The sequence below is a fragment of the Lathamus discolor genome, chromosome 2 (assembly GCF_037157495.1).
Source record: "Lathamus discolor isolate bLatDis1 chromosome 2, bLatDis1.hap1, whole genome shotgun sequence".
Lineage (NCBI taxonomy): Eukaryota > Metazoa > Chordata > Aves > Psittaciformes > Psittacidae > Lathamus > Lathamus discolor.
The window spans coordinates 67,285,587-67,305,786 of record NC_088885.1 but is presented as its reverse complement, the minus strand read 5'-3'; the positions used below and the strand labels follow the sequence as shown (position 1 = coordinate 67,305,786).

Sequence of the window (20,200 nt, the reverse complement as noted above, 5' to 3'; positions counted from 1 at the left end):
TAACATAGGCCTCGGTGAAATCAAAATAGGTAAATGGGAAGCATAGGAAGTTTTAGCATGGTTAGGAAGAACAATGAATCAAAAAAAGAAAGGAAGGTAGACAGGTGTTTAGAAGAAAACATGGTCTTAACACAGCTAGTAGAAAAACTAGCTTGGAAAACTGACAGTAAAAGTAATGTAAAAGAACTTTTTCCTTTATAATATTTCACTTCATCAGCTACAGTCTATTTGAATTTTTTTTTTTTTTTTTAATTAGATTTTCACAGCAAACCCTTCAGGACCAAATAGTGTCAGGCTTTTCTTTTTTTCTCCAGGTACAATTGCAAGATCTCACAGGCTTCATAGAATGTTGCCAGTCACAGGTAAATTTTGGGGTCAGCAGCAGCATTAAATCGGCATAACCCGTTAGAACTCACTGTGCGCTTATGGTGGGTACTCCAGGTGAAATGGAGTCACTGACAACAGGGAGCAAGGGAGTTAAGAAGTAGCTGAGACAATGTAGTATTTCCACACACCCAGATATTTCAGTTCATTAGGTTTTCGTTCTTCTGCCTTAAAAAAATAATCCACAAAACACTCACAAATTCTGCAAGATTTCAGATTATTCTGTTCTGGGATGCATCTGATAGTATGAGATGCTGTAACCACAGGGCTTGCCACAGATGGGGAACTCACTTAGGCTTTTCAGAGGTCTTATTTCGTTGCTGTGTCAGATTGCCACACAAGTTATGGGAGTACTTAGTGTTCTGTAGCACCTATTTCTCCCTACTTTAGTTTGCTTTCTCTTGCGAGCAAAGTCAGAAAGGGAAATAATGTTGCGTAGTTCATTGTACCAGTTGATGAAAAAAAATGTTTGAATGCAATGGCATTCAACCTCTTTTGGAAATGAGATTTAGGCAAGAGGAATTGTTTTGAACTAGATCAAAAGAGGGAGGTAAGCACCTAAAAGCTGATCTTGCAATAGTTATGGTTTAAGGGGAATCTGGAGTTCCATGTTGAGGTCTTTAACTACAGATAATGCTGAAAATCTGTCACTCCTGAGCAGGGAATCTCTTATTGTCACTAGGAAGTAGTAGAATCCGTGTCTGCTGTAAATCAAGGTGGTGTTTAGAGCTACAGAGATGTATCTTAGCTCATTTTTATACACATTCTAGCTGCTTGTTTTTGTGGCAGGTTTTTAAACAATAAGATGTTAACACCAAGGAACTGGTGAAGCATTCATGTGGATGGAACTAAAATTCAATTCCTTCCTTTGCTTGGGGGATGTAGATCACATCTCCTGCATCATGCTGAAGAGTTCTAACAATAGGAGTGCTTTTAAAGAGACCTTGGATGAGAGTTGTTGGACATTCATCAACAGCTGCCTCTTAATTCCGAAGTGGTTAATCATTGTTGTGCTGGCTCAGCAGCCTACATATATTCATGCTACTTAGACTTTTGTATCAATGTAAGTATGTAAAATAAGTATGTTCATGTACAGAGGGAAACTAAATGCAAATGTTGGTTAAAGAGATTCTTCATTAATAAAACATATAGACGGGGTCACCAAAGAGTGAGAACTTTACCCCTTGTTGGGGCAAGCAGCCAGGTCCAGAACATGAAACTTGAGCCCAAACCTCCAAAATGCATGCATTTACATACATATAAAGTAAAACATAACGTATTTCAGTGTAGAAAAATGGCACAACTCTCTCCCAAATTAAATTTTGCCTTTCACTCTGAAACAGATCTGTCTCATCTATCCAAGGATTTTGAAAGAGAGACTGTCTCTAAAAGGTCTACAGAGACGCATTTTCTTTCTAATAGTCGACTTCAAGTATAATACAGACAGAAAAAAGAATCCTAGTAGTCACAGTTGATCAACAGACCATAGCAAATCATCAGGAGAAAAAAAAGGAACTATTCCACTTTAAGATAAGAGCAAGGTACATAGAATATTAGCGTGGTTGCCTGTTTACTAGTATTGTCTATTTTGGGAGTTGTGTGTAGATACCTTTATCTGCCTTTTACCTTGACCTGGTCTGAATGAAGAGTAACTAGAAAAGAGCTTTCCTCAAGAGTGTGGCACTCAGAAACCTTACCAGTTACTGGACTCCCCATCACATTCTTCTTCAGTGTTCCCTGAGAGAAAATATGAGTGTGCCTCTGTTAAAGCAGCACGGGGACTAGGTTTTTTGAGAAGGAAAGTCTTTGGTGGTCAGTGAAACAAGGGGGACAGAAAATCACAAAATGGAATATGTAAACCTTTAGAATTAGTTTTGAGTAATGTTTAGTAGCTTTGTAACAGCAGCAGTGGAAAATTACTGAGGTGCAGGATACATAGAGAAGAAAAAAAAAATAGAGTACAACTAGAGAACACACTGAGAATTCTCTCACAAGATAAATTGTTATAGTTGACATAGTTTTAAGAAAAACAGTCCAGAAAAACAGGACACAGGGATAAGGAGTATCTGGGAACGCCAGGTGTCCAGGATGGGCTACAGCTAAACTAACTGATAAGTAGGATAGGAGTCTCTGGTGCTAACAAACCAATTAAACTGGTATAAGCATCTACTGCGCATGCTTCAAAGGCTGCCAGAAGTGATGAAGATTGTTGGAAGAAGTAAACGACCCTCAGAGACCACCACCACAATTCTGTACGCATGCGGGGAGCTTTCTGGAAAATGATGTAATCAATACGTAGCCTCATGAATATGTATGTATGCCCAGTGACTATAAAAGGACAGTGTGTGTGGCAACTGGGGAGACACGCGTTAGGAGGAGCTATCCCCCGTGTCTCCCGGCACCACGATAAAGAATACCTGCTTGTCAGCTTGAAAACTTTGTTGGCAAGTTTGTTCCTGGAGTTTTCTCCGAATCATCAGTGGTGGTCAGGTAGGGTCCTTAGCATGCAGCAAGACTTAGGGAAGCAGGGTTAAGTCTAGAAGATCACTCTTGAGTTTTGGCTGGTGGAGTAAGGAGCATTTACTGTGAGGGTGGTGAGGCACTAGAATGGGTTGCCCAAGGAAGTGGTAAATGCTCCACCCCTGGCAGTGTTCAAGGCCTGGTTGGACAGAGCCTTGGGTGATATGGTCTAGGGTGAGGCATCCCTGCCCATGGCAGGGGGGTTGGAACTAGGTGATCTTAAGGTCCTTTCCAATCCAAACCATTCTCTTATTCTCATATTCTATGATTGTCTGTTCTTCTACAAAAATTTGGTGCCCAAAAAGATTTTTCACGATTGTTTCAACCATAAAGAAGCAGCAGGTTCTTGTTTTCTGGTAGTCAGTATGTTCCCTGGGGAGGGTTATTTACAGTTTTTATCTGATGACTGCTTTTTATGTCAGGAGCCTGTTTATAGGCACCTTCTGAGGACAGTATCTACTTCTGGGCAATATTTTCATGGCAGTGGGCTCATATCACCTTCAGCAAGGGAACAGAATCTGTCTTGTATGCTCTTGATAACTGCTCTGCTTCTTGGCATACCATGTAATCAAGTGAACATTGCCTCCATTTGTCCAGGAACAGCTGCTTCCACATTTTAGAAGAAGCCCAGCTGAACAGTGCATCAGGAGAGTGTGCACAAGGTGCGTCCTGAATAGGGCTCCTGGAGGATTTCAAATGGACTAATGCTTGATCTCTGGGAAAGAAACGTGATGCACAGGTTTATGAATATGGACATAGTACACTAGCACTGAAGGAACTCATGCAGATACACTGAGGACTCAGAAGAGAGTAAGAACAAGAATGGTTTGTCTGGGTAATAACTGTGATACTGGGAAGCTTTAGCAAGTTTCTAATGCTCTAGGACACTGAAAAGATTTCTGATTTTCAACTGCAGGCTTGAAATTATTTACTCCTTTTTCTTCAATAGCTCTGTTAAATATTAGTTTTAAATTCAATCACGTGTTTTTTTTTTAACGTGCTTTTAATCGACATATGTTTAGCAGTGTTCAAAAACCCAAAAGATCAAATGAATCATTGATGACAAATAATTGTTTTCTTTCTTCCTTGTTCATCATAATCAAACCTGTTCCTTTACCAAGATGGTATTTTCAAGGTCTAAGTAATCTTTAAATGTTTTATAGTGACTTTTAGAGAGTAGAATTCACAGTTTTTTGACAAACAGTGTACACGTCCTTTGTAAATACGGTAGTCCAGCGTTTAACAGTAAGGATTTGCGAGGGCCTGGGCCTCAGCTGGTTTCTGCCATCTCGTGGCTACATGGAGTCACTACCTCAATGCTTCTAATTCCCACTAATTCTTAGTAACAAGTATTCTGAATAACTAAGCAAGATCACTGAGTCACAGAGAGGTTGGCAGGGACCTCTGGATGTCATCTGGTCTGTCTGGGCCCTCTCTTGAAGCAGCAAGTTGCCTTGGACCATGTCCAGACAGCTTCTGAATGTCTCCAAGGAGGGAGACTCCACCAGCTCTCTGGGCAGCCCATGCCAGTGCTTGGTTACTTGCACAGTGAAAAAGTGTTTCCTGGTATTCAAAGGGAACCTTCTGTGTTTCAGTTTGTCCTTCTGGTCCTGTCACTGGGCACCACTGAGAAGAGCCTGCCTCTGTCCTCTTTGCACTCTCCATTCAGATATTTATACATATTAACAGATCTCCCCTGGGCCTTTTCTTCTCCAGGCTGAACAGCCCCAGCAATTTCAGTCTTTCCTCATAGTAGAGATGGTCCAGTCCCTTGATCATCATGGCCCTCCACCTGGACACTCTTCAGTGTCTCCATGTCTCTCTTGTACTGCAGAGCCCAGATCTGAACACAGCACTCCAGATGTGGCCTCAGCAATGTTGAGTAGAAGGAAAGGATCACCTTCCTTGACCTACTGGCAGTGCTTCTCCTTATGCAGCCCAGGATACAATCAGCCTTCCTTGCCACAGGTGCATATCACTGGCTCATGTTCAACTTGGTGTCCACAAAACCTCTCAGGTCTTTTTCTGCCAAGCAGCTCTCCATTTGGACAGCCTTCAGTATGCACTGGTGCATGGGGCTGTTGTTACTCAGATGCAGGCCCTTGCAGTCTCCTTTGTTGAAATTCATGAGGTACTCATAGGGAGTAACTCATGAGTACTTTTACAGAGGTTCTATTTAAGAAAGTATGAGATCTGTTGAAGCTTTTCATAGGAAAAACAGAAAAAGCTTTTCACATTTGGACACTTAATAATCTCACTCTCTTACATGTATTTTACTGGGTGATTGACAGCTAGTTACAGATTATTTTTTGTCATGTGGCTGACTAAAAATACTGGATAAAAGATACTTTTATATTTTAAAAGTCTCTTTCCTATTTTTCTGGCGACCCAATAATGCATGCACTTGTTAGCCTTAGCCTTTTCTCCACTTGATGCAATTACCTTGGGTATGTCCCTGCAAGGCCTTTTAAACCTCTGCCCTCTGACAAAAGTTCTCAGGTGTGTTCAGACTCTCAGGCACACAATGTTACTGCATAAGACTTCTTCCTGTAAAGAAACCAGTCAAAAATTGTATGTGGGTCTTGCATGTTGCAGGAACATGAGTGGTAGAGAGAACGTCTAGCCACAAGGGAGTTTGTTTTCAAACATCTGAAAGAAGAATCAGAGTGGCCTTCACACTGGTGTTGAGGGAGGAGCTGAATCCCTATGAGGAACTAAAATCACTTGCCCACATAGTGATTCAGGACTGTCTTGCTGCTTTCTGTTTATCATCAAGCATTTGACATTTGTTTTGCATCACACCTCCAAAGCATTAAGTGGCTTCCTGTTGATGCATAATGACTTGATCCCTATTAGATGCTGGATCAAACCAAGAGTCAGGATTTCAGGTCAGTGTTCCAGAATGAGATTATTTTATGGAACAGATGATGATTTAAGGATTAAACAATCCTTCAATAATCCTTTTACCATTACAAGTATGCGATGCCCATTTTTCAGATACGAAGCACATCCAAGTGAAATAGGGAGTTGATCACTCATGGTTTGTTAACACAGGAGGGACATATCCAAAGCCATATAAGGAAACAAGGGGAAAAGCTAAAAACAGGCGGCTAACTTTATAAACATTCACCTTAAAGATCATCTCCCTAGGCATAATCTCTGGAAGGTACAGGTGTACCTAAAAGTGAGTATCATAAAAAGCTCAATTCTGTGGCTGTCACCAAAGTCACATGCACAAAACTTCAAGTTATCTGCTAGTGTGCAGAATACCCACTGTCCACCATCAGGTGGCTTATGGCAGCAAAAGTGATAAATGTTTAATGAAATGGGAGGAGGAGCTTTTGAAACAGCATTTGCTTTTGAAACAGCATTTAAGGAAAAAGCAGATAGGACAAACATGGCAATGAAGCAAGCTCTGAACAACTTTGTATTTAAACAAGTACATTTTCCTTTTTATTTTATAAGAAGTTTACTGTTGAAAAAATGGTATGTATTAAAGCAAACACATTATACACATAGATTAAACATTAGATAGTAAAACCTTACGGAATGAGCACTACTAGTTGCATTGTATAGAGTTTACAATCAAAGATATACTTAGAACCCGTCAAGAATTAATGTACTTTTCAAGGTAAATTAGGCACAAAATTTAGCTTGTAACTAGCTCTGCAAGCATCTCACTGATTCCACTGGTACAAAGTATTATAAGTGATCAAAAACATAAGCTGACTTTTAAAATTGTTAAAATTTTGTTCATACTATGTGCTGAAATAGTACAAATGTATACAACACTCACCTTTGTTAAAAAAGCATCTCTAATAGGGACTATAAAGTAGCATCAAAGGGCTAACCAGGAAATTACCCCTTTATTTGGGCTCAGAATTAGTACGACATAAATGTATGGCTTTGGTTTGTGGGCATATTTGAAATTGAGAAAGTCCTACAAAAGAGGGGAAGAAACAGGAAGGTATTTTAAATGAATATGAGCTACAAGAGCAATATTTGAAAGCAACATTGTTAATAAGGAAACTAGCTGGTACCTGACATAGACGCCTCCCTCAGGCTTCTGAATAGGATGCAAGATACAGTGTGAAATTTTAAAGAATGAGAGACTATCTCACAGAAAAAAATAAAAAAGAAATCCAAGGAGCAAAAAATCTTCAAGTGATTTGCTGCAAAGTTTTAGCTTAAATGAGGTTTTAGCTTAAATGAGGTTTTAGCTTAAACGAAGTTTTAGGTTAAAAAGAATTACTAATTTGCAAGAAATGAGAAGGCAACAACAAGTCTGTGTGGACCATAATAATCTTACTTCACACAATAATCTTACTTCGCACAGGGAAGATAAATATCCATATTAGAAAAGTGTTTGATTAAAATACCAGATTTTCTTTAATCTTCTGTTAGCAAAATGTATTGCTGAAAGTTGTCCTTTTTTTGCTTGTTTAAAACAAACCCCATTATGATTGCCACAGAACTACAAGGAACTGCATACTTTCTAGGGGTGCATTTTTACTGCATCATACAGAAATTGCTTCATAGGTAAAAATAAACATCTTAAAGTCTTAATGATGTTTTTGATTAGCAGAAACATGAAAAGGAATGCAGTGAAGCAAGATGATAACGAAGTGTATCATGCAGTATTTTGGCTTAATGCATACAGTGTTTCAAACCAATGATATGACTGGAGGGTGGGGGTTTTAGTCTATTACATTCACATGAAATCATGGAGAATTAAAAATGTATGTGAAGGCAAACTGTGTAAACGTGAAGAGTACTGGGATGCCTAACAAAAGGGTGCCAGATGTGTTATTGTATCTAGCATGCAGAGCTAACGCTTGAAGGCCTATCACAGCAGTATGAGCTCCTGCTATTTCTAGTTCTTTACATTACTGGTTTGTTCATGCTGGCTGGGGCTGGTCACAGTCAGCAAGTGCTGTATGGTGTTAGGAAGTTAACCCACAATCTCTGCAGGTTCAGTGACCAACTTAGATCCATCCCATGCTGTCTTGAACTGTTCAGGAACCGGAAATTCTTTCTGGTAAGAAACAAAAGCAACAATGGTGGTTAAATAAACAGTGGATACCTCATGAAAACTGGCAGAATACTATTAGTGCTACATGACTGAGAAAGCATTGATAGCTCAGACATGCCAGGATTAGAGAGAAGCCTTCTTCATTACCCTAGGAAGCTATTTTACAATGCCACACAGGAAAAAGCCTTACTGCTACCCAGTTCCAAATAGTCTCACTAGGGTACTATTTTGCAATAATCCCTCTCACACCATTATTTGGAACAACTAAGTAAATAAGCCTCAGAAATGAGTTTAGATTCCGTCAGTGGCTGGTTTGGAAGACAGTAGGAAGGATTTAGATATGGACATTTAGTGAGGAACCTAATTTTAAGGATGAAAGCAATATTACAATATGGAAGAATAAAATAACACCACCCCCCCACCCCCCCAGCTATCATTTTAAATGTGATACACTTAGAAAGATTCAGCATCCCTTGTGAAGTACACAAACAGAAGCAGAGTATCTAAGAAAATCTATTCCGTGTATTTGATGAAAGGATGGGAGATGTTGTTGGGTCTTTCTCTGTTCCCAGTAAACAAAATACAATGTGAAGAGAAGGATATTATTTTTAATTCAGACCTCAAATAGTTGTTTCCATAGCTAATAATTTCAGATGTTATGGTGATTTGAGGTGAGACTGGTCAAAAGGACTTTTTTTTTAAGAAACAGGTGAATATGCACCCACTGAAAATCATTCCCTTTTTAGATATCTGAAGCTGCCACACAGCTGTCACTTTTGGAAATGCAGAGCATGAGAATTCTCTGATATGTGTCTTCTTTTATAAAGCTTAAACCCCTTTACCAAACAAAATTCCAGCCCGAAAGAGTAACGAGAAATTTAAATTCTGTCTATGGCAATTCAGTGCAATTTCAACACTGCTCTGTTGAGGTAACTAGGAAACTATTAAAAGTGTCCTCTGCCTGCATGATCCCTTGCAAGTGTGTGAAGTGACAGAGCAGGACTTTACTAGAACTGCCAGTGGGCATAGTATGAAAATCTTACTAGAACAGAAAAGGAGCCAGGAAAATGCACGTGTTTAAGTGTCTTTTAAGGATGTATGTTAAAAATACTAAGATGTACTACAGATGCTAGCCATCTACCAACAGCTCTGGAAAAAGAAAAATGTATATTGTATTATTTAATCTGTAGTAGTATTATATTTATCTTTGTTATCTTAGCATCACCACCTTCAGGTTTGAGTGCTCTTGTGTGAGGTGAGTTTCTTTGGGAAATTATGTTTAGATGTCAAAAAAGAAAATTAAATGGACAGGAGATGAAGGCATTAGCTATCAAAATGGAAAGAAAGAACATCATGTCTGATCTTTGAAATTCTTTTATGCCCCAGAAAATGAGTTCTTCCTGCACTGATAGCTGAGATAGCTGTACATAGAAATTCAACTGTTTTAGATAATTATTTTGTGATGTGGTATGTGTATTAGTCTATTTCCTAGCATTTTAAGTGCTGTTAACTACCAAGACTGCTGGGGAAGGGGGAGGAAAGCTTTAAAATATCTCACTTACATAATCACCATCTTGGGGAATGAGTATGTTCATTTCGGATGACTTGGCACTCACAATCTCACAATCTAATGATTCCTCACTGAGGTAGATGTGGCAGCCCTCTGTTTTGTTAATAGAAATGGTTGGCACTTTCCCCATCACCTGCAAAATAAAATCTACTTAATAGCAAACTTAAAATGCACACAAAGATACTGTTAATAAAATTCTCATTGCCTCCAGGTCTAATTTTGGCCAACAACATAGAATAGTTAGGGTTGGAAAGGATCTTAAGATCATCTAGTTAAAACTCCTCTGCCATGGGCAGGGACACCTCACACTAAAACATGTCACCCAAGGCTACGTCCAACCTGTCCTTGAACACCACCAGGGATGGAGCATTCACAACTTCCCTGGGCAACCCATTCCAGTGCCTCACCACCCTTACAGTAAAGAACTTCTTCCTCGTATCCAATCTAAACTTCCCCTTTTTAAGTTTTAACCAGTTACCCCTTGTCCTGTCACTACAGTCCTTGATGAAGAGTCCCTCCCCAGCATCCCTATAGGCCCCTTCAGGTACTGGAAGGCTGCTATGAGGTCTCCACGCAGCCTTGCCTTCTCCAGGCTGAACAGTCCCAACTTTCTCAGCCTATCTTCATACGGGAGGTGCTCCAGTCCCCTGATCATCCTCATGGCCCTCCTCTGGACTTGTTCCAGCAGTTCCATGTCCCTTTTATTTTGAGGACACCAGAACTGCACACAATACTCCAAGTGAGGTCTCACGAGAGCAGAGTAGAGGGGCAGGATCACCTCCTTCAACCTGCTGGTCATGCTCCTTTTGATGCAGCCCAGGATACGGTTGGCTTTCTGGGCTGCAAGCACACACTGAAGCTGGCTCATGTTCATTTTCTCATCAACCAACACCCCCAAGTTCTTCTCCGCAGGGCTGCTCTGAATCTCTTCTCTGCCCAACCTTTAGCCAGGCCTGGAATTGCTCTGACCCAGGTGTAGGACCTTGCACTTGTCATGGTTAAACTTCATAAGGTTGGCATCAGCCCACCTTACAAGCGTTTTGAGGTCCCTCTGGATGGCATTCCTTCCCTCCAGCCTATCAACTGAACCACACAGCTTGGTGTCATCGGCAAACTAATCTGCACACATCTGATCTGTGTGTCAGCTGCCTGCATGATGCTTGTATTTCATTTGTTAGACACGGTGAAAATTCTTGGTGGTGGTAGCAAAGATCTATACACAACAGCAAACTTATATACAGCAAGCTTTTAATATTCCATTTGATGAAAGTGCTTCCCTAATTCTCTCTAATTTCAGTGACACTTTTGTGCTGATGTTTAGGCCAATGATGTTCACCTTCCTCATCAGTGAGAACTGGTTAAGAAATCAAACATGTCAGCTCCAACCCTGTAAGGGCAAATGAAAGATCCCAGCATACAGCAGTATTCAACAAGTGATTTGTAGTATGTTCTAAAGACTTCAAAGCTCTTTCAGGTTTTACAGCATAAAATAGGAAACTGGTTTTATATCCTTCAGGCAAGCTACAGTTCTGAAAATGTACTGAGATCAATTTAATTAAATCCCTAAAGGTATTTCTTATGTCACTTTAAAAGCAAGCGCAAGATTTACTTGAGGGGAAAAAGATATCTTCTCTTGTTTACAATTCTACGGATAAAAAGGTTTCTTCATGGCTGACTGGCTGACTGGCTGGTTGTCAGTAAAAAATCCTGCCTCTCCTTCTGCCCTCTCTAAGCAGGGACAGCAACATACTATGGACAATGCATCAAAAGGGCTGAGGTTACTCCAAGCCATAAAACAGTAACAGCGTGTGATAGATATGTACTTGTTAATGAAAAAGTGTCTCCCATCATTCAAGGTAAGAATATATTTTCAGTTTCAGTTCCTTAAATGTGACAGCAACCAAAGAACAAGTGGTCTGTTCTCTTGCATCTCACCCTGATCCTGAAGTCTGATCTATGTAGTGGATTAGTGCATCTTAAACTGTCTTGTCTTTAATGGGTTCTCATGTAATAGAGAACAAAAGGAGGGTGTGTTTAAAAAAATTTGTAAACATCTGGCAAGAAATACCATGAGAGTATAATAACAAATGAGAGATAGTAATAAATGAGAGAAAGGAGAGCCAAGCAATATGGCACTGAAGTACCTATAGCAAAATCTGTAGGACGAACTTACTGAGATTTGTTCATTAACGTATCATGTATTTGGAAATTATAAGACCAGGTCTTCAAAATATTGAGAAAATTGAGGTGGTCAGCACTTGTCATAGTCAAACCCTACAGAAACTGCCTGCTTCAAGTGGCATATAGCACATAGCCAGACTCTGCCTTCTTAAGTGGAACTCCACTCTACTCTATGGCATAGTAGTTTTATGTAATATTCATAGAACCTGCTAATCAAAAGAATTTGGATTCTTAGAAAAAATATTTCCCTTTTATTTGAGTATTAGCAAGATGTGGTTTCACTATTCGTTACATAAGAATTTTTCAGCTCCCATGAATAGTTTTAGAGGTAATGATAAAAATAATCTATTTTAACAAGCACTCAGATGCCTGGGATCTTTAACTAACTGCCTCTGCCATAAGAAGTCACATAGGGATCATGAATAAACCTGCTTGTTACAGTTCAGCAGATGATGCACAGCTAGTAGCAATGTCAGCCATTTGCATGAAGTTCAAAATATAAAGAGGTATCTTCCCATTATTCCATGTGGTGGCTGTGACGAGCATTTCTGATGTATGGAGCAGGACTGTCTACATGTAATGTCATACAGCAGGCACAACCTTTTAAGCAAAGACCTCACTTTGAAGACCAGCAGTTTGATATAATTTAATAAGCATCTCATTTCTTTTTCACTTGAAAGAATACATCCTAAAGTCCCTGTTGAGACTAGGTCATGTATCTTGGACACAACCCAGTATTAAAGCATGTATAGTTAGATGTTTTTGGAATGGGATGATTGCTGTATTTTGGATGAGGCAAGTGTCCCCAGTAGGGAGGGCAACGTATGGATTTAAAATACATGTATCTTCTTTTCATGAGAACCCCAAGGAAGATGATGTTTGATGAAGCTTTGTTTACTAGTTATCAAAGACAAAATCAGTAGAGGCTCATAGCCCATTTGTAGGCAAGTGACTACATTACTTACTCTTGTAATGTGTCACATCACTGGCAGGGGGGATTTTCAAAACCCTGGCACCTACTTTTACTTTATGTCATGTAGTTGCCCTTTGACAGTCTATCTCAGCATTTCCACTGAGAGAGTAAGAAAAAGAAATAACCATCTTCTGGTCTTAGAAATCAATTAGCTAACTGCCAGGATTTGTTCCATAAGCACCACTGAACTTTCAAGTATTAGGAGCTGTTTAGCATGAAAGCAAGAAAATCAGGGCCAGAAGTAACAGTTCTTACAGTGTATACAGATCTCTCAGCTTCACTGGAACCAGAAGGGACTGGGCTAAGGGAGGTTTGCTCAGTGAGGGTCAATAATTTTCATAGGCATTTTCTGAACAGATCATAAAAATTTAATGCATATAAAGATATATTTGGATGCATCAATCTCTTGTTTTTGTTGTGCTCCCATGAGGTTTTAAAATCTCTTGTTGCTACATGTTGGGCTTTACTTTTTGCCTGCTTGTTCTCTATCTTTGTTTTTTCAAATAGATACTTACCTGAATCTGAATATCCCTGGAATTGATCACTTCCACGATTCCCACAACGTTGTCAAACACAAGGCCAAACTTTTTACAGTTGTCTAAAATAAAAGCAGTCATAAATAAGAAAGGCAAGATAAAAGCAAATATATGCACACCTGCTGCATTAACTATGAAAATCCCCAGTCTTGCACTGCATAGCTGAGAGACTTTACTCACGTGACCAATCCGTTGCATCGAATGGCATGATTCAGATGCATTATTAATCACAGAAGTCAGTTTTTTCAAGACTAGCATTTAAAACCCAGCTGAGCTCTCCACTCACCAAGAGTAATTGAATTGATTTTTCCTTTTATCTGAAGTGTAGATTTGTTACACTTAAAAATGTAGGCCACTTGCTTGAGTTCAGTGTTGGTAATGACCAGGTCATTCTTATCCTCTTGATATTCCTATTTCAAAATAAAGTTTATTTAATTGGTTGTCTTTAACTTGCTAACAGTCAGAATTTAGAACAACTTATCCTCAAGTCATTGCATCTTCAGTTACAACAGAGCAATATCCTTCCCGTGGCTTAAAAATGCAATCTGCTTGGTGACTGGGTATTTCACCTAATTCACCCATAGATGACACAAGGATATTTCAGAGCTGCAGAACTGAAGAACTTAGCATAGGCCATGACAAAATCTATCGATTTTGCAGCAAAGAAAGACAATTTAAAAATGTACTCACAAAACTGTTGCTTAGCTCCCACTCAATTTAGACCATCACCACGAAGAACGGAGAAAGCTTTTGTTCTCCCACATGTTATAAAATGCTCTATACAGGGTGTTATGAACTGGTGAGGGCATTACCATGTACAATAAAGAGTAATAGGTGAAGAAATTTCATTTCATTATGAAGCATGAAAGGAAATTTACACTCCATGGATGTCCAGGAAAGACTATGGATGCATAAGGAAAGTTCCAGGTACTGTAACTGTAAGGCAACATAACTCTGGCAAACTGAGCTCCCCAGTAATCACTGTGTGTACACACTTCTTCATGACTAAACTGCATATTGTTTTCCCCCTCTTTTAATCACACAGTCACATGAATTTTCGCTCATACATTCTACCTTTTCCATCTGTAGACTGAGCAAATGGAAAACACTTCTTGACTTTTAAGCATGGGAGACATACTTGCTTGGAATGGGTGATGAAAAAGAAATGTGTAATTGCATTGGTTAACAAAGCTGGAGAAAGTGCTCTGTGATAATACCTTTATCTCTCACTCTCACAAATGGACTGTAAGAAGGGATTTTAACTGAAGTTCTCCACTGGACTTGTTTCTAGAGAACTGTCTGATTTTGCAAGGAATTTATATGCTGGTTCCAGCATTCTTCAGATGAATTAGCATATGATTTTCAGAGATAAATGAATTAATTTTAGATGCTACAGAATAGTAAAAACTAAACTGTAGCAAGGCAGAGCAATGCAAGACTCAGCCCATTTTAGCTGCAACTTTGACTTGTTGCACCTAGATTATGGAGAGCTTCTTGCAACTCGTTTCAGTGCTCAACCCAGTTTGCAACATGCAGGCTGCAGTTCAGAGGTGTGACTGGAACTTACCACTCTCCACTTCTTTCCCTCTAGCTCCAAGACAGGGGCATGGCTCTGCTGCGGGGAATTCTTGGGAGAGGTGGGACTTGGAGTATGGCTTTTTGTTGGAGAACGAACAGACGGACCTTGGGCACGTAGGCTGGGGTTCTTGTGAGTCTTCTGGTCATCAGAAACATGCCGAAGCCCTAAAAAGAAAGGGTGTTTATGAAGGAGAGTCTGTTTTCCAGTCCTAAGGGTGTTCATATTTAAGCAGGAAGGGTTCATTTGTAATTGTGTTAAATTATTCTGTGAATTTAAATTCTTTATTTCCTCAAGGTTGTCTGGGTAATGATCTAAAGTGTAACTGCCTACATTTTTTAGCAGTTTCTATAAAACCTCTTTTTCTGTGCATGAGCTATAACAGGAAATGCCCCAATGTCTTCTAGTCCCTCTCTGTAGCGAGCTCTGAGAGCTTGTTATATCATACTTTTTCATCCATAAAAATGAGATTCTTTTTCTAATTTATGACAATATTTGACATATCCCTGCAGCATGAAAGGCAGATATGTCAATCCTACGTATTTAAAATCACAGCCATCCACTGTAGGTACAACTGTCCAGTGTTATTACAAAAAGCTTTATTATTGTAGTCCATGCTGATCTATGAGCCATACTTTTTCACCTAGCATTTAACACATTGTGCCACAGGTTGGGACACTGAATGTGAGTCAGAAAGGGGGATAAATTTTTATTGCAATTGCAACTTAGAGGTTCACCAGCTACTAGGGACTGAAGATGTCCAGCTTGGCTGCCTTAAAATTTAAAGGATGCTTCTAAATATATGGTGTGAATTTTGGGCATGTTAATGTATTTGGGTGCTATTGTTCCTGAAGGAGGTTTTGGTATGCAGCCTCATTCATCAGACTCCCTGGAAGCCTCAGAAGTTGCTCAAATGTAATTTGAAAATGCAGTGGAAGTTAGGTTAATACATATGGCAGCTCTTGATATAGTTTGATTCATGGACCAAAATTTGATTTCTCCTGACCTTTGGTAATTGCCTCTCCCTGGTTAAGCTGTGCAAATAGGGCAGAGCGAGATGCAGTTCCTTCATCCTTTACAGTTTCTGTATCGAAGATGGGGGGAGGTCCAGGTGGTGGCGGTGGTGGTGGTGGTGGTGGGGAGAGGCATGAGCTGCTTGTTAGAACAGACCGCATAGACATGGATGATGCTACAGGACCCTGTTTGAGATAGATGGAAATTATTTTACATACAGTGTTTCAAGGAACATTGTATTATGATAACTCTTATTTACTAACATCCTTGAATGCTGTGAGTTTGCCTGACTCTAGGCAGCTGCCGGCTCAGAAGAATTTCTGGCGCCATAATCAGACATAATACTGTGAATCTTCCCCTGCTCTCAAGCAGGCAAGGCTGGAAGGACTGACAGTCCACAGCACTATCTTACTGCAGAACTACTCTACCTAAAATATTTCTCAAAATAGTTGTCAAGACATGTTAGAAATCTTTAATAGTAAAGATTCCATAATTTATTCCAATGTGTTCTTACACGAAAGGGAAAATGTCTCCCTTTATTTCAGATACCAAATCCAGTTAGCAATAGCTTGGTCTGCTTTCAGAAACATACAAAAAATGTTTTGATCTAACCCAAATAACTGTGAGGGTCATGAACTGTCAGTTATACATATGCAGCATGCTAAATTGTAGGCAAGATGTAAAATGTTATTCTTCAGACTGTTCCAGTCATCTGCAAAGCTTCATATACAACAGAATGTAAAACTATGGCAATTCAAGTCTCATTTCTGAAATTCGTTTTTTGAGATATCAGTTCAATTTCTCAAATTCGTTTTTCTTTTTTTCAGTTGCAGGAGATCACAGCATACAAGTTACGAGTGAGGGCACCCTTGGTAAAGTAAGTAATCCAGTCTTTCTTTCAGTTTGCACAACCTAAAGTACATCTTTAGATCTGAATTATGATGCTTACATAGAATAATATCAAACAGGCAGAAAATACAAATAATGATCTGATTAAAATTTTATGCATCCTAGTAATATGTTAAATAGAACTGAGAAACTGAGAATCGCTTTTTCTCTCTTGCCACTGAGTGTCACTCTGATCCTACCTCTCTACAGCGGATCAGGGACTCTTTTAAAAGAACTGTTGTGAAAAATTACATTGGCTCTGATGCATTCAGATGGCTATACGGACATTATGCACAACACCAGTACATATATATTAGATGGGCAGATACAATGGGAAAATGTCAGTGACTTACAGAGTCACAGCTCCTCTAATTGGCTTCCTTTGTTAAGAGACACAGGTTGTTAGAAGTGCATCCCTGGTAATCTATACTGTAAATAGATACTGCTTAACTGGACTCAGAGGATGTATTTAACCATTGATGATGCCATTCCTTTCTGCTTTCCACTAAACTGAAACAGCAAAGTATCCATCTGGTTCATGCATCTCACATGAGTGAAAACTGTAGCTATTTTTTAAAAAGTAAACTTGTTCTGGCCTGTGATCCCAAACTGATAATGGGAAAGGGCCTGAGGTGAACATGCTCTTTGTGGTTTTATTCTTCACACATACTCTTATATTTATGTAAAAATAAAATAAAAAAAAAAATCTTGGCACATTTGAGTAAGTAACTGCATTCAAACCTCTTAATCATTATGACCCTAATTAGAGTACGATGGAAAAGGAATAATATTAGTTAATCTCTTAATGTACCCCCCCTTTTGGCACATACATCTTCAGCATATAAATACTGTTGCATTTGAAGGAGCTGTTTATGGAATATGTTAGTGATGAATACATAGCAAAATTCTTTGCCACATTAGTGACATTAAAACTGCATTGCACATAAAAAGACTGTTGAATTCCCGGTACTTTGGTGAGTAATGAAATTGGTGTAGTGGTACAGTTTGATTGTTTTGAATGAACTCTCTTCTATGCTAGTAAATCTATTTGATCAATTATAAACATATAAGAATCTCCTTTTGGAATTGATTATCATTTATTGTCAAGATGTACCGGAACTGATTGGATTGCTTTTAGACACATTTCATTGTTGCATGGATACATTTGACTCAGAGTGTTTCTGCTTACATATTTAGTAGCTGTAGGTCATTGGTTTAGGCTAGGGACAACTTATTCACTGGGCTTTCAAATTATAGTGCCGGTCTTTCTGCCTCTACTAATGCCAGTGATGTTACCTGCAGCAAAGTCAGCACAACTGTGAATTATTATAATAAAACCCCCCAAAAGAATGTAAGTGAATTTAGTGGCACAATCAGTTGTTGCTGCCTGAGGTGCAATAGAGATCTTCCCTATCTGTTGCCTGCAACCATAGCAACTGAATCCACTTTGTCCTGGTTATTCAGGATTATGAACACTGCATTTGCAGGGCTTTTTAAAATACACAGGATACCCAGAAATGGCGCTCATCATTCACAGTACAGTGTATGCTTTATAGGAGGAGTAGTGGTAGTGGTTAATAACTTATAGTCTGAGATAAAAATCTGATTTTCTGAATTCCAGGTCAACATCTGATTTCCCAAACATACCTTATTGCTGCCATCTGCATAAATACAGTGCTCTGATTTTCTAGAAACTTGTGTGTGTAAGACTCCCATATTCATTTAGAACCACTATCAATTAAATTCTGCAAAAGCTGCAAAGATGCATTAGAGAAAAAAAGATGTAGAAGTTATCTGGGTATTCAGTGTACAACACAGAGTGGTGGGTCACTCTGCCAGTCTCTTTGCTTAAAGTGTCAAATGGAAGGCAATCACAGATCATGCAGGCCCAGCTGATGTTGCTGGATGGTGCTTCAAAGGCAGTGTCCCAAATGGCAGTGAAAGTATGGGAATGTCTGTGTAACAGGGAAAGCAAAATTCAGAGGGATTTATCTTTGGAAGTGGATGATCTCTCTCCCAAACCTCCAAAAGAACTATCTTGTGAAAGTACAGACAGAAAGGAAGGATTTTAAATACATCAATAAGCTTGGATGTGGTTTTGTATGACTGAAGAATGTCTTACTTTTCAAGAAAGAGCAGAGGTGGGAAGGAGTCTGGGAAAATAGAAGCATCTTTCCCTTCCAAAGCAATACTGATTAAAAGACAACTCTAGTGAAAAATCTCAGTCCTTGACCCAAGAAGTGAAGACATTCTAGTCTTTTGAGTGGGTTTCAAGAGTAGGAAAAAAAATCATCCCTTTCACTGAAGCTTCCTCCTCTTTCCTTTAAAAGCCTGGTCCCTCCACCAAAATCAGTAGCTAGCTCCACTGAGCTCAAAAGATGATGAGTGAGATCTAATTAAGAATACAGGAGCTGTCACAAGGTTTCAGAAGATATGTGTGGGATTCAGTCACCCTTCGCACTTTTCCTCTTAATTGTGGGCAGTCACAGAAATAAGAGATGGACTGAACTGCTGTTGTTAATTGTTGTCCTGTATGACAAATTCTTGTTTAGTTTATGACCTGAGCTACAGCTACACAAACAAACATATACTGTACCACAGCATCTTCAATTGTTGTCTGAATATTTACAGCCATTCTGGAAACTGGAAACAGTTTCAGTCATAAATTAGACCAAGGCAAAATTGAAGGAAAAATCGAGGCAAAAAAGTTTGCTAAAGTACAAGGAGGAACTAATTGGTCCACGGCAGAGCTACCATCTTATAGCATGGGCACATCCAGTAGGACAATTCCCCACTGAAATAGAATGGCATGGAAAAGATAGACAAGTTTCACTAATAAGGAGGCATACAGAAATTTGCTTTAAAGAGGGGTTCAGTCTCACTCTGGCTTTTGTCATCTTTTCTTTGCCATTTTGATTTACCTGACTGAAATCAAACAAATGTTCAAGTGAGATGGAATTCTTTATGGGAAGAGTGGCTCAGGGACAATCTAACAAGGGGACAGAAAGCACAAAAGTGAACTGGAAATGCAGAAAACACGTTGCACTTCTTGCATTTCCTTTATGCCATAAAGATGGGACCTGTGCTGCACTCAAACATGCTGATGCAAAGGCATTTTGCAAGTCAGCTCAGTGAAGCAGTTCCAGGAACTTTCTTTTCTCATTAGTTTTGATTTCTGTTAATACACAGACCTCCAAGTTACCAACCTAAGTCACTAGCAATTGGTTTGCTTTCCTCAGCCACCCTTCTAAGACCACTTAGATCCTCAGGCTCTAGAATATTTCTGAACCAGACTCAGACTGTTCTGGTATCTGGCAATACTTGTGTATAGTCCTATTCAATTTCAACTAGAGTGCCCTTCACAAAGTCCATTCATTTCTGTTCTTTATAGGGCGGTGGTTGTGAGAGCTGCTGGGAATAAAATAGCATGTTATATGCCCACAAAAGTTCATCTATCCTAAAGCAGCAGGTGCTTACCAGCTTTGCTATCTGCAAACAACTCTTCAGATTAACTTCAAGCAGATGT

The 20,200-nt window shown here is 39.3% G+C and overlaps 1 protein-coding gene and 1 long non-coding RNA gene across 2 annotated transcripts in view; one reads left to right on the top strand and one right to left on the bottom strand.

Annotated features, from left to right (window-relative positions):
* Positions 1 to 6,328: 6,328 nt before the first annotated feature.
* The window catches only part of CAP2 (cyclase associated actin cytoskeleton regulatory protein 2), a 70,096-nt gene continuing 56,224 nt past the window's right edge, over positions 6,329 to 20,200 (bottom strand). Inside the window, exons 8-13 of the mRNA XM_065667312.1 lie at positions 15,779 to 15,971; positions 14,764 to 14,939; positions 13,483 to 13,606; positions 13,176 to 13,258; positions 9,499 to 9,639; positions 6,329 to 7,939 (exon numbers count right to left, since the gene is read on the bottom strand). Of these exons, the coding sequence (XP_065523384.1) occupies positions 7,856 to 7,939; positions 9,499 to 9,639; positions 13,176 to 13,258; positions 13,483 to 13,606; positions 14,764 to 14,939; positions 15,779 to 15,971 (801 nt within the window). The 3' untranslated portion in view covers positions 6,329 to 7,855. The remainder of the gene's footprint in view (positions 7,940 to 9,498; positions 9,640 to 13,175; positions 13,259 to 13,482; positions 13,607 to 14,763; positions 14,940 to 15,778; positions 15,972 to 20,200) is intronic.
* The window catches only part of LOC136008293 (uncharacterized), a 66,393-nt gene continuing 62,819 nt past the window's right edge, over positions 16,627 to 20,200 (top strand). The window contains exon 1 of the long non-coding RNA XR_010610045.1: positions 16,627 to 16,663. This is a non-coding gene — a long non-coding RNA (uncharacterized LOC136008293). The remainder of the gene's footprint in view (positions 16,664 to 20,200) is intronic.